Source organism: Bombina bombina, chromosome 12, assembly GCF_027579735.1.
Source record: "Bombina bombina isolate aBomBom1 chromosome 12, aBomBom1.pri, whole genome shotgun sequence".
NCBI lineage: Eukaryota > Metazoa > Chordata > Amphibia > Anura > Bombinatoridae > Bombina > Bombina bombina.
In genome coordinates this window covers 74,771,825-74,796,788 of record NC_069510.1, presented here as the reverse complement: position 1 = coordinate 74,796,788, position 24,964 = coordinate 74,771,825, and the positions used below count along the sequence as shown (strand labels likewise).

The 24,964-nt window shown below is 41.5% G+C and overlaps 1 protein-coding gene across 2 annotated transcripts in view; it reads right to left on the bottom strand.

The window, feature by feature from the left end:
• LOC128642851 (multidrug and toxin extrusion protein 1) overlaps positions 1-24,964 on the bottom strand; it is a 466,573-nt gene that overhangs the window by 211,813 nt on the left and 229,796 nt on the right. Inside the window, exon 7 of one of the 2 annotated variants that reach the window (XM_053695697.1) lies at positions 12,846-12,890. The exons of the other annotated variant lie outside the window; for it this stretch is intronic. Within the exon in view, the coding sequence (XP_053551672.1) occupies positions 12,846-12,890 (45 nt within the window). The remainder of the gene's footprint in view (positions 1-12,845; positions 12,891-24,964) is intronic. 2 annotated transcript variants of the gene reach the window in all.

The window sequence follows — 24,964 nt, the reverse complement described above, 5'->3', positions numbered from 1 at the left end:
CTATCAAGAGTTTGTTATTTTAAAATAGTGCTGGTATGTACTATTTACTCTGAAACAGAAAAAGATGAAGAGTTCTGTTTGTGAGAGGAATATGATTTTAGCAGCAGTAACTAAAATCGTTTGCTGTTTCCACATAGGACTGTTGAGATGAATTAACTTCAGTTGGGGGAAACAGTTAGCAGACTTTTCTGCTTAAGGTATGACTAGCCATTTTTCTAACAAGAATGTGTAATGCTGGAAGGCTGTCATTCCCCTCATGGGGACCGGTAAGCCATGTTCTTAATCAAACAGAATAAAGGGCTTAATGTGGGCTATAAAACTGGTAGACATTTTTATGGGCAAGATCGATTGCTTTATTTGAGCTTTTTATAAAGATTGATGTTGATATTCACACTTATAAAATTTGGGGAACGTTTTTTTAACGTCAGGCACTGGTTTAGTCACCTTTTCAGTCAGGAAGGGCCTTCCCTGTAGTAGGCTGAGCCTCATTTTCGCGCCATTACTGTGCAGTTTCTTTTGAGAGCAGGACATGCAGCTGCATGTGTGTGGGTCTGAAAGTATTTGAAAAGGTGCCTAGAAGGCTTCATTTGGTATTGTATACCCCCTGGGTTTGGTAAAGTCGCAGCAAAGGCTGTAGCTGGGACTGTAGAGGGGTTAAAACTTTAACCGGCTCATTTTAAGGGTTAAAGGTCTCAAATTTGGGGTGCAATGCTTTGAATGCTTTAAGACACTGTGGTGAAAATTTGGTTAAATTTGAACAATTCCTTCATAGTTTTTCACATATTCAGTAATAAAGTGTGCACTGTTTAACATTTAAAGAGACAGTAACGGTTTGTGTACGTTATTGACAAGTTTAAGCCTGTTTAACATGTCTGTGCCTTCAGATAAGCTATGTTCTGTATGTATGGAATCCAATGTGTCTCCCCCTTCAAAATTGTGTGATAATTGTGCCATAGCGTCCAAACAAAGTAAGGACAGTACTGCCACAGATAGTAAAGTTGCCCAAGATGATTCATCAGATGAAGGGAGTAGACATAGTTCTACATCATCTCCTTCTGTGTCTTCACCAGTTTTGCCCACGCAGGAGGCCCCTAGTACTTCTAGCGCGCCAATGCTTATTACTATGCAACAATTGACGGCAGTAATGGATAACTCCATAGCAAATATTTTATCCAAAATGCCTGCATATCAGAGAAAGCGCGATTGCTCTGTTTTAAACACTGTAGAGCAGGAGGGCGCTGATGATAATTGCTCTGTCATACCCTCAAACCAATCTGAAGGGGCCGTGAGGGAGGTTTTGTCAGATGGGGAAATTTCAGATTCAGGTAGAATTTCTCAACAGGCAGGACCTGATGTTGTGACATTTAAATTTAAATTAGAGCATCTCCGCGTACTGCTTAAGGAGGTGCTATCTACTCTGGATGATTGTGACAACCTGGTCATTCCAGAAAAATTGTGCAAGATGGACAAGTTCCTAGAGGTTCCGGTGCACCCTGACGCTTTTCCTATACCCAAGCGGGTGGCGGACATAGTGAATAAGGAGTGGGAGAAGCCCGGCATACCTTTTGTTCCCCCTCCTATATTTAAGAAATTATTTCCTATGGTCAACCCCAGAAAGGACTTATGGCAGACAGTTCCTAAGGTCGAGGGGGCAGTTTCTACACTAGCCAAGCGCACTACTATTCCTATCGAGGATAATTGTGCTTTCAAAGATCCTATGTATAAAAAATTGGAGGGTTTGCTTAAAAAGATTTTTGTACAGCAAGGTTACCTCCTGCAACCTATTTCGTGCATTATTCCTGTCACTACAGCAGCGTGGTTCTGGTTCGAAGAACTAGAAAAGTCGCTCAGTAGAGAGACTCCGTATGAGGAGGTTATGGACAGGGTTCACGCACTTAAGTTGGCTAATTCCTTTATTTTAGATGCCGCTTTGCAGTTAGCTAGATTAGCGGCGAAAAATTCTGGGTTTGCAATTGTGGCGCACAGAGCGCTCTGGCTAAAGTCTTGGTCGGCGGATGTATCTTCCAAGACAAAATTGCTTAATATCCCTTTCAAGGGTAAAACTCTTTTTGGGCCAGAATTGAAAGAGATTATCTCAGACATCACTGGGGGTAAGGGCCACGCCCTCCCACAAGATAGGCCTTTCAAGGCCAAGAATAAGTCTAATTTTCGTTCCTTTCGCAATTTCAGGAACGGACCGGCCTCCAACTCTGCAGCCTCTAGACAAGAGGGTAATGCTTCGCAGACCAAACCAGCTTGGAAACCGATACAAGGCTGGAACAAGGGTAAGCAGGCCAAGAAACCTGCTGCTGCTAACAAGACAGCATGAAGGAGTAGCCCCCGATCCGGGACCGGATCTAGTAGGGGGCAGACTCTCTCTCTTCGCTCAGGCTTGGGCAAGAGATGTTCAGGATCCCTGGGCACTAGAAATAGTTTCTCAGGGTTATCTTCTGGAATTCAAGGAACTACCCCCAAGGGGAAGGTTCCACATGTCTCACTTATCCTCAAACCAAATAAAGAGACAGGCATTCTTACATTGTGTAGAAGACCTGTTAAAAATGGGAGTGATACACCCAGTTCCAACCGTGGAACAAGGAATGGAGTTTTACTCAAATTTGTTTGTGGTTCCCAAAAAAGAGGGAACTTTCAGACCAATTCTGGATTTAAAGTTCCTCAACAAATTTCTCAGAGTGCCATCGTTCAAAATGGAAACCATTCGAACGATTTTACCTACAATCCAGGAGGGTCAATTTATGACTACCGTGGATCTAAAGGATGCATATCTACATATTCCTATCCACAAAGATCATCATCAGTTCCTAAGGTTCGCCTTTCTGGACAAACATTACCAGTTTGTGGCTCTCCCATTCGGGCTAGCCACTGCTCCAAGGATTTTCACAAAGGTACTCGGGTCCCTTCTAGCGGTTCTAAGACCAAGGGGCATTGCAGTGGCACCTTACTTGGACGACATTCTGATACAAGCGTCGTCTCTTCCAAAGGCAAAGGCTCACACAGACATCGTTCTGGCCTTTCTCAGATCTCACGGATGGACAGTGAACATAGAAAAAAGTTCCCTGTCTCCGTCGACAAGAGTTCCTTTCTTGGGGACAATAATAGATTCTTTAGAAATGAAGATTTTCCTGACAGATGTCAGGAAGTCAAAGCTTCTAAACGCTGGTCAAGTTCTTCACTCTGTTCCACGACCTTCCATAGCTCACTGCATGGAAGTAGTAGGGTTGATGGTTGCAGCAATGGACATAGTTCCTTTTGCGCAAATTCATCTAAGACCATTACAACTGTGCATGCTGAAACAGTGGAATGGGGACTATACAGACTTGTCTCCAGTGATTCAAGTAGATCAGAAGACCAGAGACTCACTCCGTTGGTGGCTAACCCAGGATCACCTGTCCCAGGGAATGAGCTTCCTCAGACCAGAGTGGGTCATCGTCACGACCGACGCCAGTCTAGTGGGCTGGGGCGCGGTCTGGGACTCCCTGAAAGCTCAGGGGCTATGGTCTCGGGAAGAGTCTCTTCTCCCGATAAACATTCTGGAAATGAGAGCGATATTCAATACTCTCAGGGCTTGGCCTCAACTAGCAAAGGCCAGATTCATAAGATTCCAATCAGGCAACATGACGACTGTTGCTTACATCAACCATCAGGGGGGAACAAGGAGTTCCCTGGCGATGAGAGAAGTGACCAAAATCATAAAATGGGCGGAGGATCACTCCTGCCACCTATCTGCGATCCACATCCCAGGAGTGGAAAACTGGGAGGCGGATTATCTGAGTCATCAGACATTCCATCCGGGGGAGTGGGAACTCCACCCGGAGATATTTGCCCAGTTGACTCAATTATGGGGCATTCCAGACATGGATCTGATGGCGTCTCATCAGAACTTCAAGGTTCCTTGCTATGGGTCCAGATCCAGGGATCCCAAGGCAACTCTAGTGGATGCATTAGTAGCGCCTTGGACCTTCAACCTAGCTTATGTGTTTCCACCGTTTCCTCTCATTCCCAGGCTGGTAGCCAGGATCAAGCAGGAGAGGGCCTCGGTGATCTTGATAGCTCCTGCGTGGCCGCGCAGGACTTGGTATGCAGACCTGGTGAATATGTCATCGGCTCCACCATGGAAGCTACCTTTGAGACAGGATCTTCTAGTACAGGGTCCATTCGAACATCCAAATCTAGTTTCCCTTCAGCTAACGGCTTGGAAATTGAACGCTTGATTTTATCTAAGCGTGGGTTTTCGGATTCTGTAATAGATACTCTGGTACAAGCCAGAAAACCTGTAACTAGAAAAATTTACCATAAAATATGGAAAAGATATATCTGTTGGTGTGAATCCAAGGGATTCTCATGGAGTAAGATCAAAATTCCTAGGATCCTTTCCTTTCTCCAAGAAGGTTTGGATAAAGGATTATCAGCGAGTTCTCTAAAGGGACAGATTTCTGCTTTATCTGTCTTGTTACACAAACGACTGGCAGCTGTGCCTGATGTTCAAGCTTTTGTTCAGGCTTTGGTCAGGGTCAAGCCTGTTTACAGACCTTTGACTCCTCCCTGGAGTCTGAATTTAGTTCTTTCAGTTCTTCAAGGGGTTCCGTTTGAACCTCTACATTCCATAGATATCAAGATGTTATCTTGGAAAGTTCTGTTTTTGGTTGCTATTTCTTCTGCTAGAAGAGTTTCTGAGTTATCTGCTCTGCAGTGTAATCCGCCCTATCTGGTGTTCCATTCAGATAAGGTTGTGTTGCGTACTAAACCTGGTTTCCTTCCAAAGGTTGTTTCCAACAAGAATATTAACCAGGAAATAGTTGTGCCTTCTTTGTGTCCGAATCCAGTTTCAAAGAAGGAACGTTTGTTACACAATTTAGATGTAGTTCGTGCTTTAAAGTTCTATTTAGAAGCAACAAAGGATTTCAGACAAACGTCTTCTCTGTTTGTCGTTTATTCTGGCAAGAGGAAAGGTCAAAAAGCTACTGCTACCTCTCTTTCCTTTTGGCTGAAAAGCATCATCCGATTGGCTTACGAGACTGCCGGACGGCAGCCTCCTGAACGTATCACAGCTCACTCTACTAGGGCTGTGGCTTCCACATGGGCCTTCAAGAACGAGGCTTCTGTTGATCAGATATGTAAGGCAGCGACTTGGTCTTCCCTGCACACTTTTGCCAAATTCTACAAATTTGATACTTTTGCTTCTTTGGAGGCTATTTTTGGGAGAAAGGTTTTGCAAGCCGTGGTGCCTTCTGTTTAGGTAACCTGATTGGCTCCCTCCCTTCATCCGTGTCCTAAAGCTTTGGTATTGGTTCCCACAAGTTATGGATGACGCCATGGACCGGACACACCAATGTTGGAGAAAACAGAATTTATGCTTACCTGATAAATTACTTTCTCCAACGGTGTGTCCGGTCCACGGCCCGCCCTGGTTTTTTAATCAGGTTTGATGAATTTCTTTCTTTAACTACAGTCACCACGGCACCTTATGGTTTCTCCTGTTTTTTCTCCTGTCCGTCGGTCGAATGACTGGGGTGGGCGGAGCCTAGGAGGGACTATATGGACAGCTTTTGCTGTGCTCTTTGCCATTTCCTGTTGGGGAAGAGAATATTCCCACAAGTTATGGATGACGCCGTGGACCGGACACACCGTTGGAGAAAGTAATTTATCAGGTAAGCATAAATTCTGTTTTAGTTTTAAATAGGAATAATTTATGTAAGGATAGTAATTTTATTTAGATTTATTGTAATTAGGCAGATTGTTGGTTAATAAGTGTAGGTAGGTGGCGGCGATGTTAGGGACGGCAGATAAGGGGTTAATAATATTTAACTAATGTTTGTGAGGCGGGAGTGGGGCGATTTAGGGGTTAATATGTTTATTATAGTGGCGGCGACATTGGGGGTGGCAGATTAGGGGTTAATAAGTGTAGATAGGTGGCAGCAACATTGGGGGTGGCAGATTAGGGGTTAATACATATAGTGTAGGTGGCGGAGATGTTGGGGGTAGCAGATTAGGGGTTCATAAGTATAATGTAGGTGGCGGCGGTGTCCGGAGCGGCAGATTAGGGGTTAATAAATATAATGCAGGTGGCGGTGATGTCAGGGGCGGCAGATTAGGGGTTAATAAATTTAAGATTAGGGGTGTTTAGACTCGGGGTTCATGTTAGGGTGTTAGGTATAAACATAAATTTTATTTCCCCATAGGAATCAATGTGGCTGCGTTAGTGAGTTATACGCTGCTTTTTTGCAGGTGTTAGACTTTTTTCAGCCGGCCCTCCCCTTTGATTCCTCTGGGGAAATCGTGCACGAGCACGTTACACCAGCTCACCTCTGACTTAAGCAGCGCTGGTATTGAAGTGAGATTTGGAGCTAAATTTTGCTCTACGCTTACTTTTTGTCTTTTAACGCCTGGTTTGTAAAAACCCGTAATACCAGCGCTGCAGGAAAGTGAGCGATGAGAATAACGTGCAAGTTAGCACTGCACCGCTGTTACTGCAAAACTCGTAATCTAGGCGTTTATAATCAAACTTGCTTTGTTTTCTTAATATTCTCTGTTGAAAGCTAACCCTAGGTAGACTCATACGCTAATTTCTAAGCCCTTCAAAGGCTGCCTCTTATTTCAGTGCATTTTGACAGCTTTTCAATTAGACAGTGCTAGTTCATGTGTGCCATATAGATAACATTGTGCTCACTCCCATGGAGTTACTTGTGGGAGGGCACTGATTGGCTAAAATTCAAGTCTGTCAAACAGCTGAAATAGGGCAGTCTGCTTTGGCTTAGATACAAGAAAATCACAGAGGTAAAAAGTGTATTACTATAACAGTGGGGCCTAGTTATCAAGCCGTCAACCTCAAATACGCTGGAATTCCGCAGCGTATTTGTGGCGAGGCTGATACGCCTTCGTTATCAAAGGCTCGAGACCGGCAAAAGTAGAATTTTGTGACGTAAGCATCGATCCGCAGGACTCAGTCCGACACAGATCGATTCTTACGTCACTCCAGATGTTCCGCACACAAGTGCGGCACATTCTCACTACTTTTGCTAGTTATCAAAAAACTAGCAGGTACGCTCGGCACTTTTACGGCCCAGCGTACCTGGTTTTCAATCCGCCACCCCTGGAGGCGGCGGATCCCATAGGAATCAATGGGAGTCTGACCATAGCGAAAGTACAAGTTCGCTGCTGACAGACATCCCATTGATTTCTATGGGAGCTGTCTACACCTAACACCCTAACATGTACCCCGAGTCTAAACACCACTAATCTGTCCCCCCTACACCGCCGCAACTAAATAAAGTTATTACCCCTAAACCGCCGCTCCCGGAGCCCACCGCAAGCTACTCTATACATATTAACCCCTAAACCGCCGCTCCCGGAGCCCATCGCAACTATAATAAATGTATTAACCCCTAAACCGCCGCTCCCTGAACCCGCCGCAACCTATATTAAATGTATTAACCCCTATCCTGCCCCCCCTACACCGTCGCCACCTATAATAAATTTAATAACCCCTAATCTGCCCCCCCTACACCGTCGCCACCTATAATAAATTTATTAACCCCTATCCTGCCCCCCACTACGCCGCCGCCACTGTAATAAAATTATTAACCCCTAAACCTAAGTCTAACCCTAACCCTAACGCCCCCCTAACTTAAACATTAATTAAATAAATCTAAATAAATTAACTCTTATTAACTAAATGAATCCTATTTAAAACTAAATACTTACCTTTAAAATAAACCCTAATATAGCTACAATATAAATAATAATTATATTCTTGCTATCTTAGGATTTATATTTATTTTACAGGTACCTTTCAATTTATTTTAACCAGGTACAATAGCTATTAAATAGTTATTAACTATTTAATAGCTTACCTAGCTAAAATAAAGAGAAATGTACCTGTAAAATAAAAACTAACCTAAGTAACAATTACACCTAACACTACACTATACTTTAATAAATTATTCCTATTTAAAACTAAATACTTACCTGTAAAATAAATCCTAAGATAGCTACAATATAATTAATAATTATATTATAGCTATCTTAGGATTTATATTTATTTTACAGGTAACTTTGTATTTATTTTAGCTAGTTAGAATAGTTATTAAATAGTTATGAACTATTTAATAACTACCTAGCTAAAAGAAATACAAAATTACCTGTAAAATAAATCCTAACTTAAGTTACAATTAAACCTAATACTACACTATCATTAAATTAATTAAATAAACTACCTACAAATAACTACAATTAAATACAATTACATAAACTAACTAAAGTACAAAAAATAAAAAAGCTAAGTTACAAAAAATAAAAAAATAAGTTACAAACATGTTAAAAATATTACAACAATTTTAAGCTACTTACACCTAATCTAAGCCCCCTAATAAAATAACAAACCCCCCCAAAATAAAAAAAATGCCCTACCCTATTCTAAATTAAATAAAGTTCAAAGCTCTTTTACCTTACCAGCCCTTAAAAGGGCCATTTGTGGGGGCATGCCCCAAAGAAAACAGCTCTTTTGCCTGTAAAAGAAAAATACAACCCCCCCCCCCAACATTAAAACCCACCACCCACATACCCCTAATCTAACCCAAACCCCCCTTACAAAAACCTAACACTAATCCCCTGAAGATCATCCTACCTTGTCTTCACTCAGCCGAGCAGCGATGGAACCGAAGTGGACATCCGGAGCGGAAGAAGTTAATCCTCCAAGCGGCGCTGAAGAAATCTTCCATCCGATGAAGTCATCATCCAGGCGGCGCTGAAGAAAAGTCTTCGATCCGGCCGATGTCATCTTCAAAGAGGCGCTGAAGAGGTCTTCTATCCGGGCGAAGTCATCTTCCAAGCCGGGTCTTGAATCTTCCTTCCGCCGACGCGGAACCTCCTTCTTCACCGACGGACTACGACGAATGACGGCTCCTTTAAGGGACGTCATCCAAGATGGCGTCCCCTCAATTCCGATTGGCTGATAGGATTCTATCAGCCAATCGGAATTAAGGTAGGAAAAATCTGATTGGCTGATGGAATCAGCCAATCAGATTCAAGTTCAATCCGATTGGCTGATCCAATCAGCCAATCAGATTGAGCTTGCATTCTATTGGCTGATCGGAACAGCCAATAGAATGCGAGCTCAATCTGATTGGCTGATTCCATCAGCCAATCAGATTTTTCCTACCTTAATTCCGATTGGCTGATAGAATCCTATAAGCCAATCGGAATTGAGGGGACGCCATCTTGGATGACGTCCCTTAAAGGAGCCGTCATTCGTCGTAGTCCGTCGGTGAAGAAGGAGGTTCCGCGTCGGCGGAAGGAAGATTCAAGACCCGGCTTGGAAGATGACATCGCCCGGATAGAAGACCTCTTCAGCGCCTCTTTGAAGATGACATCGGCCGGATCGAAGACTTTTCTTCAGCGCCGCCTGGATGATGATTTCATCGGATGGAAGATTTCTTCAGCGCCACTTGGAGGATTAACTTCTTCCGCTCCGGATGTCCACTTCGGTTCCATCGCTGCTCGGCTGATTGAAGACAAGGTAGGATGATCTTCAGGGGATTAGTGTTAGGTTTTTGTAAGGGGGGTTTGGGTTAGATTAGGGGTATGTGGGTGGTGGGTTTTAATGTTGGGGGGGTTGTATTTTTCTTTTACAGGCAAAAGAGCTGTTTTCATTGGGGCATGCCCCCACAAATGGCCCTTTTAAGGGCTGGTAAGGTAAAAGAGCTTTGAACTTTATTTAATTTAGAATAGGGTAGGGCATTTTTTTATTTTGGGGGGGTTTGTTATTTTATTAGGGGGCTTAGATTAGGTGTAAGTACCTTAAAATTGTTGTAATATTTTTAACATGTTTGTAACTTATTTTTTTATTTTTTGTAACTTAGCTTTTTTTATTTTTTGTACTTTAGTTAGTTTATGTAATTGTATTTAATTGTAGTTATTTGTAGGTAGTTTATTTAATTAATTTAATGATAGTGTAGTATTAGGTTTAATTGTAACTTAAGTTAGGATTTATTTTACAGGTAATTTTGTATTTCTTTTAGCTAGGTAGTTATTAAATAGTTCATAACTATTTAATAACTATTCTAACTAGCTAAAATAAATACAAAGTTACCTTTAAAATAAATATAAATCCTAAGATAGCTATAATATAATTATTAATTATATTGTAGCTATCTTAGGATTTATTTTACAGGTAAGTATTTAGTTTTAAATAGGAATAATTTATTAAAGTATAGTGTAGTGTTAGGTGTAATTGTAACTTAGTGTGAGTGCTTAGTGACAGGCTAGCAATAAAGCTGGGAAAAAGCCGAAGGGCAGCGAGATCGGATGAGTGATAACTGTCACAGTCCGCTGCTCATCGCCCCGCGGCTTTTTGACAGCTTTATTTGATAACTTAGGCGTATTTTTTCAGGTTCGTGGCGGCGATGTGAGGCGAGCTTAGGCGGGCGTATTGGGCCGGCGAAGCCAGAAAAGTAGACGGCTTGATAACTACCCCCCAGTGTTGGCTGTGCAAAACTAGAATGGGTAATAAAGGGATCATCTATCTTTTTAAACAATAACATTTTTGGAGTAGACTGTCCCTTTAATAAAATAACCCATAATGCTGGTCAGACTTAAATATGGATAAAACGTTTAGTTAATTAAGTGTAAGCAGTTATGTGTTAAAAAAACATTTTCCCAGTGGCACGGACTTGGCATAGGTATCTGATTGTGTGAGTCAGACAAAGTCTTTGTTGGTCTTCTGTATATATTTGCACAGATTGTGGCACCTAAGTCTCCTTCACTTTACATTAGGACAGCGGACTATTAATATAATATATCTAATTTGATGAGCTGGACTTTGCATATCTCCTGCATTTTACAGATTAGATTGAGTAACATAACATTTAATATGTAGTGGGTATTGTGGGTATCTTCCATTGGGTTTTGGAGCAGAGAAGAGAGGGTGGAGCTATGAAAATCATTAGTAGGTGTGATCTGTACTCCTGTAACCTGCTTTGATTTCTCTGATGCAAAGTGTTCATCAAATTTGTTTACCTTAAAGGGAAGCTGAACCCAAATTTTTTCATTTATGATTCAGATAGAGCAATTTTAAGCAACTTTCTAATGTTCTCCTATTATCAAAATTTTTTTGTTCTCTTGGTATCTTTATTTGAAAAAGAAGGAATGTAAAGCTTACGAGATGGCCCATCTTTGATTCAGAACCTGAGTAGCACTTGCTGATTGATGGCTACATTTAGACAAGCGCTACCCAGGATGCATTTGGATACTTTAGTAGCATGTGGAAGATGGTGGCCGCTCGCTGTATTCACCTCTTTTTGAAGCCGCATTTATTCTCGTGAAAGTGCAACACAAATCCAGATCTTAGTGTGTTGTACTTTCACAGGAATAAATGTGGCTCCAAAAAGAGCAGAATGTGGCGAGTGGCTGCCTTCTTCCCCATTAGATGCTAAGAAAACATACAAAAGCACACCCCTATCTATTAACCTGCTCTCACCGAATGTAATCCTGAAAATCTGGAATGTTAGTGTGCCATGAGGAGTTCAATTAAAGGGACAGGAAATCTAATTTTGGATTTGGATAGAACATATCATTTTAAACAACTTTCAGATTTACTTCTATTATCAAATATGCCTCATTCAGCTACTGTAGCTAGTGGCAGCTAGCTGAACACGTCTAGTTAACCAATCACAAGAGACAAATGTGTGCAGGCACCCATTACCAGCTAGCCCCACTAGTGTAGGACATGTGCGTATTCTCTTTCAACAATGGAAACCAAGAGAAAAAAAAGTGTCTTAAAATAGCATGCTCTATCTGATTCTTGCAAGTTTTATTTTAATTTTACTATCCCTTTAAAAAACAGTGTTCTTGCAGATAGTACCAATTTTCTTATATGGAGCAGTGACTTCGGTGGATGAGTCTAACTAACATTTACATACTCAGAGATATGTGCAATGCCAACTGAAAGATGTCAATGTTATAAACTTAAAGTGATTGTAAACTCTCCCCTTTTTAAAATCAGATCCGGAATGTTAGAGATATTTTAGATGGAGTTTAATTCACCAGTTGTGATAAAGATGTGCTATAAATACCCTGTGCTCTGCCGCCCACTTCAAAAGTAAATTTTTCTGTGAGCTAACAATATGAATTGTTGTCCAATCAGTGCTCTCCCCATATGGCATTTTTGTTGTAGTTAGAGCTACGATGATTTGTCACCAAGAGTAGCCACATGTGAAATAGGGGCTTTTTGAGGGTGATAATATAGATTAGAGAGGCCCCATTGTGCAGTACAGAAACAAAAGCACTTTTTTCTTGCAAGGTGATCACTGTTATACAGACAAAATTAATATATTTTTTTTAAGAGAGGGACTTGTCTACTGGGAAATAAAAAAATTTAGGGGTCTCTAAACATTTTTTTTCATGGTGCATATAAAGTACAATTGCAAACCAGATCACTGTGTGTTTGGTTTACTTTATTTTTTAATGATCTGGTTTGCAGTACTGCTCCAAGACCAGCTCACTAGCAGCTGCCGGTGAATCCTGCCTTAGGTCCTTTGTGACGTTACCAAGTGTATATGTGGTGACTTCAGCCGGCACTCCCATGAAGCCTGAGAGTGCCGCCCCCTAGGTCACCAACGACCCCCAGCCTCTAGTGCAGGGGTTCGACGAAAACAGAGTTTGATCACAGGTCCCCCTGCATGATGAGAAGGGCTCATAATGCGCCTACAGGTAGCGATGCTCATTGAAGGGGTTAAAATAGATCTGATTAAAGATGAAAATTTACAAATAAAAATACATAATTAAATATCACCTAATTTTCTAAATGCATATATATGGTCAGGATTACTTACTTGGTTTTGCAAATATTTTGCCTGTAGATTGTACAGAAATGTAGCCTGAACAAGACACAAAATGAATTGGGGAATTAAAAACATGCAGGCATTAACAAAACATAAACCAGTGATACAGTTATTTCTTTTTTAACCCCTTAAGGACCACTTAACTTTTCCATTTTCTGTCCGTTTGGGACCAAGGCTATTTCTTTAATGTAATTGGCAAGAGTCCATGAGCTAGTGACGTATGGGATATACAATCCTACCAGGAGGGGCAAAGTTTCCCAAACCTCAAAATGCCTATAAATACACCCCTCACCACAACCACAATTCAGTTTTACAAATTTTGCCTCCTATGGAGGTGGTGAAGTAAGTTTGTGCTAAGATTTCTACGTTGATATGCGCTTCTCAGCATTTTGAAGCCAGATTCCTCTCAGAGTACAGTGAATGTCAGAGGGATGTGAAGGGAGTATCACCTATTGAATGCAATGGTTTTCCTCGCGGGAGATCAATTTAATAGGTTCTCTGTTATCAGTCGTAGAGATTCATATCCTACCTCCCTTATTCAGATCAACGATATACTCTCATATTCCATTACCTCTACTGATAACTGTTTCAGTACTTGTTTGGCTATCTGCTATATGTGGATGGGTGTCTTTCGGTACGTTTTTTCTCTTGCAAGGTGTATCCAGTCCACGGATTCATCCTTACTTGTGGGATATTCTCATTCCCTACAGGAAGTCGCAAAGAGAGCACACAGCAGAGCTGTCCATATAGCTCCCCCCTAGCTCCACCCCCCAGTCATTCTCTTTGCCGCTCTAGCAGTAGGGCATCTCCACGGGAGGGTAAAGTGAATGTGGTGTTAGATTTGTAGTTTTATATATTCAATCAAAAGTTAGTTATTTTTAAATGGTACCAGTTTGTACTATTTACTCTCTGGCAGAAAAGTGATCAAGATTTCTGCTGAGAGGAAAACGATTTTAGCATGTTGTAACTAAAATCCACTGCTGTTCCCACACAGGACTGAGGAGTACCAGAAAACTTCAGTTGGGGGGAACAGTTTGCAGGCTTAACTGCATTAAGGTATGTTTCAGTCATCTTTTTTCTAGTCAAGACATGATAATGCTAGAAGACTGACAAGAATCCCCATGAGGGAAGGGTAAGCCATATTCTGAGACTTAGTATAGAATAAGGGCTAATTTAACAGGGCTCAATAGGGTGGTAGACACTTTTAAACACCTTTGGTGTGTTTATTACGGGGTTTTTTTTTATCCACATGGCATAAATTTAGTCACCCAAGTATGACTTTGAAGGCCTCACAACTCCAGAGTGGAGTGGGAGGGGCCCTAATTGTCGCGCCTCTGTTGCACAGTTTATTTCTCCAGACAGTTCATGCTGCTTCACGTGCAGGGTCCAGAGACTGCTTGAGGGACTCACAGAAGCCGTTTTTCCCCTAAACTAATCCATAAGGGAAGGTAGGGCCACAGCAGACTGCTGTGCCAAGGTGCTGTAATTTTGTGTGCAATCATATTGAAGCATTAGGCACATACTGTGAAAATTTCAAAAGATTTGGTGCATTTTTCACTGTTTTGTAAAATTGTGTGCGCTTTTTATTTCTTAAAGGCACAGTATCGTTTATGTCAAATTGTGTTTTTTATTTGATTAAAGTGTTTTTCAAGCCTGCTTGCATATAATACTAATCTGTTTAACATGTCTGACACTAAGGAAAAGCCTTGCTCTATGTGTTCAGTAGCCATGGTGGAACCCCCTCTCAAAATGTGTCCCAAGTGCACTTATGTGTCTATACAATTTAAAGATCATATTGTGTCACTTAAAAATGTAGCCCAAGATGATTCTATGATGGAAGGTAATGAAGATAGTCCACCTTCCTCTCCCCAAGTGTCACCACCAGTTATGCCCGCGCAAGCAATACCTAGTACCTCTAGTGCATTGGCACCTATTACATTGCAACAACTAGCGACAGTTATGGATAATTCCCTTGCGGCCTTTCTATCCAAACTGCCAGTTTTTCCTACAAAGCGAGATAGCTCTGTTTTAAGAACAGATTATGAGCAGTCGGAAGCTTTGGGAGGTTTATCTGACGTACCCTCACAACACTCTAAAGTAGGGGCGAGGGATGTGATGTCTGAGGGAGAAATTTCTGACTCAGGAAAGGTTTCTCAACGGGCAGATTCAGATTCATTAGCTTTTAAATTTAAGTTGGAACACCTCCGCGTATTGCTTAGGGAGGTTCTATCCACTCTGGATGATTGTGACCCTATGGTGGTTCCAGAGAAATTGTGTAAAATGGACAAATACCTAGAGGTCCCCTGTATACACTGATGCGTTTCCGATCCCTAAAAGGGTTGCGGATATTGTTACCAGGGAGTGGGAAAGACCAGGTGTCCCTTTTGTTCCCCCTCCAATTTTTAAGAAAATGTTCCCCATTACTGACCCCAGGCGGGACTCGTGGCAGACGGTCCCTAAGGTAGAGGGAGCAGTTTCTACGCTGGCTAAGCGCACAACCATTCCAATTGAAGACAGTTGTGCTTTTAAAGATCCTATGGATAAAAAATTAGAAGGTTTACTAAAGAAAATTTTTGTTCAACAAGGGTTCCTTCTACAACCGATCGCCTGCATTATTCCTGTACCTACTGCAGCGGCTTTCTGGTTTGAGGTGCTGGAGGAGTCGCTCCAGAGGGAGACCTCATATGACGAAATTATGGATAGAATTAAAGCTTTAAAACTGGCTAATTCTTTTATCACAGATGCCGCTTTGCAACTAGCTAAGTTAGCGGCAAAAAATTTGGGTTTCGCCATTATGGCGCGCAGAGCGCTTTGGCTCAAGTCATGGTCGGCCGATGTGTCGTCCAAATCAAAATTACTAAATATCCCTTTCAAGGGAAAGACCCTTTTCAGACCCGAGTTGAAAGAGATTATTTCGGATATCACCGGGGGAAAGGGCCATGCTCTCCCGCAAGATAGGCCTTTTAAGGCTAAAAACAAGGCTAATTTTCGTTCCTTTCGCAACTTCAGCAGCGGTCCTGCTTCAACCTCTGCAACCGCAAAGCAAGAGGGTAACTCTTCACAGCCCAAGGCAACCTGGAAGCCTTTGCAGGGCTGGAAAAGGGTAAACAGGGCAAGAAGCCTGCAGCTGCTACTAAGACAGCATGAAGGGGTAGCCCCCGATTCGGGACCGGATCTAGTAGGGGGCAGACTCTCTCTCTTCGCTCAGGCTTGGGCAAGAGATGTTCACGATCCCTGGGCATTAGAGATTGTTACTCAGGGATATCTTCTAGAATTCAAGGACTCCCCTCCAGACATTTCTCGTCTGTCTACAGAACAGACAAAGAAAGAGGCGTTCTTACGCTGTGTAGAAGATCTAATCAAGATGGGAGTGATATATCCAGTTCCAATTACAGAACAAGGACTGGGTTTTTACTCAAACCTGTTTGAGGTTCCCAAAAAGGAAGGAACTTTCAGGCCAATCCTGGATCTAAAAATTCTAAACAAATTCCTCAGAGTTCCATCATTCAAGATGGAGACCATTCGGACAATCTTACCTATGATCCAGGAAGGTCAATATATGACTACCGTGGATCTAAAGGATGCGTACCTACATATTCCTATCCATAAAGATCATCATCAGTTCCTAAGGTTCGCCTTTCTGGACAAGCATTACCAGTTTGTGGCCCTTCCCTTCGGTTTGGCCACCGCTCCCAGAATTTTCACAAAAGTGCTAGGGTCCCTTCTGGCGGTACTAAGACCGCGGGGCATTGCAGTAGCACCTTATTTGGATGACATCTTAATTCAGGCGTCGTCTTTTCCCAGAGCCAAGGCTCATACGGAGTTTGTTCAGGTCTTTCTAAGGTCTCACGAGTGGAAGGTGAACACCAAAAAAAGTTCTCTGTCCCCGCTCACAAGGGTTCCCTTCCTTGGAACATTAATAGACTCGGTAGAAATGGAAATATTTCTGACGGAGGTCAGAAAATTAAAGCTTTTAACTACCTACCGAGTTCTTCATTCCATTCCTCGGCCATCTGTAGCTCAGTGCATGGAGGTAATCGGATTAATGGTAGCGGCAATGGATGTAGTCCCTTTTGCTCGAATACATCTCAGACCACTGCAACTGTGCATGCTCAAACAGTGGAATGGAGATTATGCAGATTTGTCTCCTCAAATACAACTGGACTATGCTTCCGCAGACCGGAGTGGATCATTGTAATGACCGATGCCAGTCTGTTAGGCTGGGGGGCGGTCTGGGACTCCCTGAAAGCTCAGGGCTTATGGTCTCGGGAAGAGTCTCTTCTCCCGCTAAACATTTTGGAACTGAGAGCGATAATTAACTCACTTCAGGCATGGCCTTAACTAGCGGCGGCCAAATTCATCAGATTTCAGTCGGACAACATCACGACTGTGGCGTACATCAATCATCAGGGGGGAACAAAGAGTTCCCTCGCGATGAAGGAAGTCACCAAAATAATCAGGTGGGCGGAGGACCTATCTAATCAAGTGCCATCTATCTGCAATTCTCATCCCAGGAGTAGACAACTGGGAGGCGGATTTTCTAAGTCGTCAGACTTTTCACCCGGGGGAGTGGGAACTCCACCCGGAGGTTTTTGCTCAGCTGACCCAGCTATGGGGCATTCCAGAATTGGATCTGATGGCGTCACGTCAGAACACCAAACTTCCTCTCTACGGATCCAGGTCCAGGGACCCCAAGGCGGCTTTGATAGATGCTCTAGTAGCGCCTTGGTCCTTCAATCTGGCTTATGTCTTTCCACCGTTTCCCCTTCTCTCTCGTCTGGTAGGTAATTCTGATAGCGCCTGCGTGGCCACGCAAGACTTGGTATGCAGATCTAGTGGACATGTCATCTGTCCCGCCATGGACACTGCCAATGAGGCAGGATCTTCTAATACAGGGTCCATTCAAGCATCCAAATCTAGTTTCTCTGCGGCTGACTGCTTGGAGATTGAACGCTTAATTCTATCTAAGCGTGGTTTTTCTGAATCAGTTATAGATACTCTGATTCAGGCTAGAAAGCCTGTCACCAGGAAAATTTACCATAACATATGGCGGAAATATCTTTGTTGGTGTGAATCCAAGGGTTACTCGTGGAGTAAGATTAGGATTCCAAGGATATTGTCTTTTCTCCAAGAAGGATTGGAGAAAGGTTTGTCAGCTAGTTCCTTAAAGGGACAGATATCTGCTCTGTCTATTCTTTTACACAAACGTCCGGCGGAGGTACCAGACGTTCAAGCGTTTGCTCAGGCTTTAGTCAGAATCAAGCCTGTCTATAAACCAGTGGCTCCGCCATGGAGTCTAAATTTAGTTCTTTCAGTTCTTCAAGGGGTTCCGTTTGAACCTTTACATTCCATAGATATTAAGTTATTATCTTGGAAAGTTTTGTTTTTGGTAGCTATATTTTCTGCTCGAAGAGTTTCAGAATTGTCTGCTTTGCAGTGTAATTCACCCTATCTGGTGTTCCATGCAGATAAGGTAGTTTTACGTACCAAACCTGGTTTTCTTCCTAAGGTTGTTTCTAATAAGAATATTAACCAGGAAATCATTGTTCCTTCACAATCTTTATGTGGTTTGTGCTTTGAAATTCTATTTACAAGCAACTAAAGATTTCAGACAAACATCATCCTTGTTTGTCATCTATTCTGGTAAGAGGAGAGGTCAGAAAGCGACTGCTACCTCTCTTTCCTTCTGGCTGAAAAGCATCATCCGATTGGCTTATGAGACTGCTGGGCAGCAGCCTCCTGAATGAATTACAGCTCATTCCACCAGAGCTGTGGCTTCCACATGGGCTTTCAAGAATGAGGCTTCTGTTGAACAGATTTGTAAGGCAGGGACTTGGTCTTCGCTGCATACTTTTGCCAAATTTTACAAATTCAATACTTTTGCTTCTTCGGAGGCTATTTTTGGGAGAAAGTGGTGCCTTCCATTTAGATTACCTGTCTTGTTCCCTCCCTTCATCCGTGTCTTAAAGCTTTGGTATTGGTATCCCACAAGTAAGGATGAATCCGTGGACTGGATACACCTTGCAAGAGAAAACAGAATTTATGCTTACCTGATAAATTACTTTCCCTTGCGGTGTATCCAGTCCACGGCCAGCCCTGGCAATTAAGTCAGGTTAAAAAATATTTTTTGTTTAAACTACAGTCACCACTGCACCCTATGGTTTCTCCTTTTCTCCTAACCTTCGGTCGAATGACTGGGGGGTGGAGCTAGGGGGGGAGCTATATGGACAGCTCTGCTGTGTGCTCTCTTTGCCACTTCCTGTAGGGAATGAGAATTTCCCACAAGTAAGGATGAATCCGTGGACTGGATACACCGCAAGAGAAAGTAATTTATCAGGTAAGCATAAATTCTGTTTTTTTTATTATTTAAGACACTCTCAGCTATGGTTTGGCACTTTATGTATAAATATAAAGTTCTAAATATATGTATTGTACTTATATTTGCCATGAGTCAGGTTTATGTATATTTCCTTTTGCAGACTATTCAGTTTCATATTTGGGAAAAAATATATTTAGGAAAATATTTTTTTTACCTTTGGTTTAGACTTTTTTTCAAATTGACTGCCTTTTCACTAAATTTTCACGGGCAAAATTAGGCTTGCGAGGTGCAAAATGCTGATGTTTATTGCGTCATTCTTGGCACGAGAATTTTTTTGGCCGGAAGGGACGCCCGGTGACGCAAGTTAGTCATTTCTGTCGTCTTAGTTGACGCCGAGTTCTTTGTACAGGGTGCTTCTGCAATGACGTGAGTGTGTCATTTCCAGATGTTGTTAGTGCCAAAAAAATTCAGTTTGCCTTGTGCGTCATACTTGGCGCCAAATATTTTCATTATTTAAAACCCCATTCCTATATGCCTCTTGCCTTTTTCTATGTCAGAGGGCTATGCTGTTTGCATTTTTTTCCCATTCCTGAAACTGCCATATAAGGAAATTGATAATTTTGCTTTATATGTTGTTTTTTTTCTCTTACATTTGCAAGATGTCTCAATCTGATCCTATCTCAGAAACCAATGTTTGAACCCTGCTGCCTGCTAACAGTTCTACCAAAGCTAAGTGTATCTGCTGTAAATTAGATATGTGCGATTCGTTTCGGTTCGATTCGGAAATGCGGAAAATTTGGCGATTCGGATCGAACCGAATTTCCGAATTAAAATTCTGCCGAATTTTCTGAATCGAACCGAATTAGTTCGAATCGATTCGTAAATTCGGGATGGCCATTGCATTACACTAGTATTGTACAGTATGTTAGGTTAACACCTAATATACAGTATAATACTAGTCTAATCCCACCTAACACTTACCAAAATGCCGAATTTCCGAATCGAACCGAATCCAGCCGAATTTCTTTGAATCCGAAACGAATCGATTCAGAATTTTCCGAATTCAAATTGATCCAAACCGAACTTCGAAAAATTCCGAATCGTTCCGAACCGAATTTTTTCGCCATGCACATGTCTACTGTAAATTTGTGGAGATTATATCTCCAGCTGTGGTATGTAATAGTTGTCATGATAAGCTTTTACATGCAGAGAATGTATCCATCAGTAATAGTACAATGCCTGTTGTTCCTTCAACATCTAATGTGCATGATATCCCTGTGAATATAAAAGATTTTATTGCTGATGTGATTCAGAAGGCTTTGTCTGCTATCCCACCTTCGAATAAATGTAAAGGGTCTTTTAAAACTTCTCATAAAGTTGATGAATTTTCAAATGACCGGCAACATACTGAATGATCCTCCTCTGATGAGGATCTATCTGACTCAGAAGATCCTACCTCAGATATTGACACTGACAAATCTACTTATTTATTTAAAATTGAGTATATTCGTTCCTTGTTAAAAGAGGTGTTGATTGCATTGGATATTGAGTAAATTAGTCCTCTTGATGTTAAAACTAGTAAACGTTTAAACTCTGTTTATAAACCTCCTGTGGTTACTCCAGAGGTTTTTCCCGTTCCTGATGCTATTTCTGATATGATTTCTAAGGAACGGAATAGGCCTGGTACTTCTTTTATCCCTTCTTCAAGGTTTAAAAAATTGTATCCTTTGCCAGCAGTTAGTTTGGAGTTTTGGGAAAAGATCCCCAGAGTTGATGGGGATATTTCTAATCTTGCCAAACGTACTACTATTCCTATGGAAGATAGTACTTCCTTTAAGGACCCCTTAGATAGGAAACTTGAATCTTATCTAAGGAAAGCTTATTTATATTCTGGCTATCTTCTCAGGCCTGCCATTTCTATGGCTGATGTTGCAGCTGCATCAACCTTTTGGTTGGAAAGTTTAGTGCAACAGGAAACAGATTCTGATTTGTCCAGCATTGTTCGCTTACTTCAACATGCTAATCATTTTATCTGTAATGCCATTTTGATATCATCAAAATTGATGTTAAATCTATGTCATTAGCTATTTTAGCTAGAAGAGCTTTGTGGCTTAAATATTGGAATTCTGACATAGTATCTAAATCTAGATTACTATCTCTTTCTTTCCAAGGTAATAATTTATTTGGTTCACTGGGGGGAAGGGAGTTTTTTTGCCTCAGGATAAAAGACCTAAGGGTAAATCTGAAGCTTCTAACCATTTTTGTTCCTTTCGACAAAATAAGGAACAGGAACCCAATTCTTCCCCCCAAAGAATCTGGTTCCAATTGGAAACCTTCTTCAAGTTGGAATAAATCCAACCCGTTTAAGAAGCCAAAGCCCAGCCCCCAAGTCTGCATGAAGGTGCGGCCCTCATTCCAGCTCAGCTGGTAAGGGGCAGCTTAAGATTCTTCCAAAGCATTTGGGCAGATTCTGTCCAAAATCAATGGATTCAGAGTATTGTCTCTCAAGGGTACCAAATAGGATTCAGAGTAAGATTTTTTTCTCTCACCTATCCCGACAAATTCAGTAAAGGCTCAGGCTTTTCTGTAGTGTGTTTCAGACCTGGAGCTTTCAGGGGTAATCATACCAGTTCCGTTTCAGGAACAGGGTCTAGGGTTTTATTAAAATCTATTCATTGTCCCAAAGAAAGAAAATTAATTCAGGCCAGTTCTGGATCTGAAAATTTTGAATCGTTTTGTAAGAGTGACAACTTTCAAAATGGTGACTATAAGGACTATTCTGCCTTTTGTTCAGCAAGGTCATATGTCCACAATAGACTTACAGGATGCATATCTTCATATTCCAATTTATACAGATCACTATCAGTTTCTGATATTCTCTTTTCTAGAAAAGCATTACCAATTTGTCGCTCTTCCGTTTGGCCTAGTGATAGCTCCGAGAATTTTTTCAAAGGCTCTCGGTGCCGTACTCTCTGTATTCAGAGAACGGGGTATTGCGGTGTTTCCTTATTTGTACGATATTTTGGTACTAGCTCAGTCTTTACATTCTGCAGAATCTGACACGAATCAACTAGTGTTGTTTCTTCAAAGACTTGTTTGGAGGATCAATTTACCAAAAGGTTCCTTGATTCCTCAGACAAGGGTCACCTTTTTAGGTTTCCAGATAGATTCAGTGTCCATGACTTTGTCTCTAACAGACAAGAGACAACTAAAATTGGGTTCAGCTTGTCGGAACCTTCAGTCTCAATCATTCCCTTCAGTAGCTATGTGCATGGAAGTTTTAGGTCTCATGACTGCAGCATCGGAGGCGATTCCCTTTGTTCTTTTCATATGAGACCTCTCCAGCTTTGTATGCTGAATCAATGGTGCAGGGATTATACAAAGTTATCACAATTAATATCCTTAAATCCCAATGTTCGACTCTCTCTGACTTGGTGGTTAGATCACCATCGTATAGTTCAAGTAGCCTCTTTTGTTCGTCCAACCTGGACTGTGATCACAACAGATGCAAGTCTTTCAGGTTGGGGAGCTGTCTGGGGATATCTGACAGCACAAGGGGTTTGGAAATCTCAAGAGGCGAGGTTACCAATCAATATTTTAGAACTCTGTGCTATTTTCAGGGCTCTTCAGGTGTGGCCTCTGTTGAAGAGAGAACCGTTCATTTGTTTTCAGTCAGACAATATCACAACTGTGGCATATGTCAATCATCAGGGTGGGACTCGCATTCCCCAAGCTATGAAAGAAGTATCTTGGATACTGTCTTGGGCGGAATCCAGCTCCTGTCTAATTTCTGCGGTTCATATCCCAGGTGTAGACAATTGGGAAGCAGATTATTTCAGCCATCAGACTTTACATCCGGGGGAGTGGTCGCTCCATCCAGATGTGTTTTCTCAAATTGTTCAGATATGGGGTCTTCCAGAAATAGATGTGATGGCTTCCCATCTAAACAAGGGACTTCCCAGGTACCTGTCCAGGTACAGGGATCCTCAGGCGGAAGCAGTGAATGTGTTAGCAGTTCCTTGGTGTTACCAACCTGCTTATATCTTCCCACCTCTAGTTCTTCTTCCAAGAGTGATCTCCAAGATCATCATGGAACAATTGTTTGTGTTGCTGATAGCTCCAGCATGGCCTTACAGGTTTGGTATGCGGATCTAGTTCAGATGTCCAGTTGCCAACCTTAGCCACTTCTTTTAAGACCAGACCTTCTGTCTCAAGGTCCGTTTTTCCGTCAGGATCTCAAATCATTAAATTTGAGGGTATGGAAATTGAACGCCTAGTGCTTAGTCATAGAGGTTTCTCTGACTTAGTGATTAATGCTATGTTACAGGCTCGTAAATCTGTTTCTAGGAAGATTTATTATAGAGTTTGGACGACTTATATTTCATGGTGTTCTCATAAATTTTCTTGGCATTCTTTTAGAATTCCTAGAATTTTACAGTTTCTTCAGGATGGTTTGGATAAAGGTTTGTCTGCAAGTTCCTTGAATGGACAAATGTCTGCTCTTTCTGTTTTATTTCACAGAAAGATTGCTAAGCTTCCTGATATTCACTGTTTTGTGCAGGCTTTGATCCGTATCAAGCCTGTCATTAAATCAATCTCTCCTCCTTGGAGTCTTAATTTGGTTTTGAAGGTTTTACAGGCTCCTCCGTTTGAGCCTATGCATTCTTTGGACATTAAACTACTTTCTTGGAAAGTGTTGCTCCTTGTAGCCATCTCTTCTGCTAGAAGAGTTTCTGAATTATCTGCTCTTTCCTGTGAATCTCCTTTTTTGATTTTCCATCAGTATAAGGCAGTTTTGTGGACTTCATTTAAATTTCTACCTAAGGTTGTGAATTCTAACAACATTAATAGAAAAATTGTTGTTCCTTCTTTGTGTCCTAATCCTAAGAATTCTTTGGAGAGATCCTTACATTCTTTGGATGTTGTAAGAGCTTTAAAATATTATGTTGAAGCTACTAAAAATTTCAGGAAGGCTTCTAGTCTATTTGTTGTCTTTTCTGGTCCTAGGAAAGGTCAGAAAGCTTCTGCCATTTCCTTGACATTCTGGTTAAAGCTTTTGATTCATAAGGCTTATTTGGAGTCAGGTCAGGCCCCGCCTCAGAAAATTACAGCTTATTCTACTAAATCAGTCTCCACTTTGTGGGTTTTTAAGAATGAAGCTTCAGTTGATCAGATTTGCAAAGCAGCAACTTGGTCTTCTTTGCATACATTTACTAAATTCTACCGTTTTGATGTATTTGCTTCCTCGGATGCAGTTTTTGGTAGAAAAGTTCTTCAGGCAGCTGTTTCAGTTCGATTCCTCTGCTTATGTTTAAGTTTTTCTTTTAATTTATGAGAATAAACATATATTTTGGGTTGTGCATTAATTTTTTTCAGCGGAAAATGGCTGTTATTATTTGTTTCCCTCCCTCTCTAGTGACTCTTCTGTGGAGTTCCACATCTTGGGTATTACTATCCCATATGTCACTAGCTTATGGACTATTGCCAATTACATGAAAGAAAACATAATTTATGTCAGAACTTACCTGATAAATTAATTTCTTTCATATTGGCAAGAGTCCATGAGACCCACCCATTTATTGGTGGTTATGATTTTTTTGTATAAAGCACAATTATCCAAATTCCTTTTTTGATGCTTTTTACTCCTTTCTTTATCACCCCACTACTTGACTATTCATTAAACTGAATTGTGGGTGTGGTGAGGGGTGTATTTATAGGCATTTTGAGGTTTTTGGAAACTTTGCCCCTCCTGGTAGGATTGTATATCCCATACGTCACTAGCTCATGGACT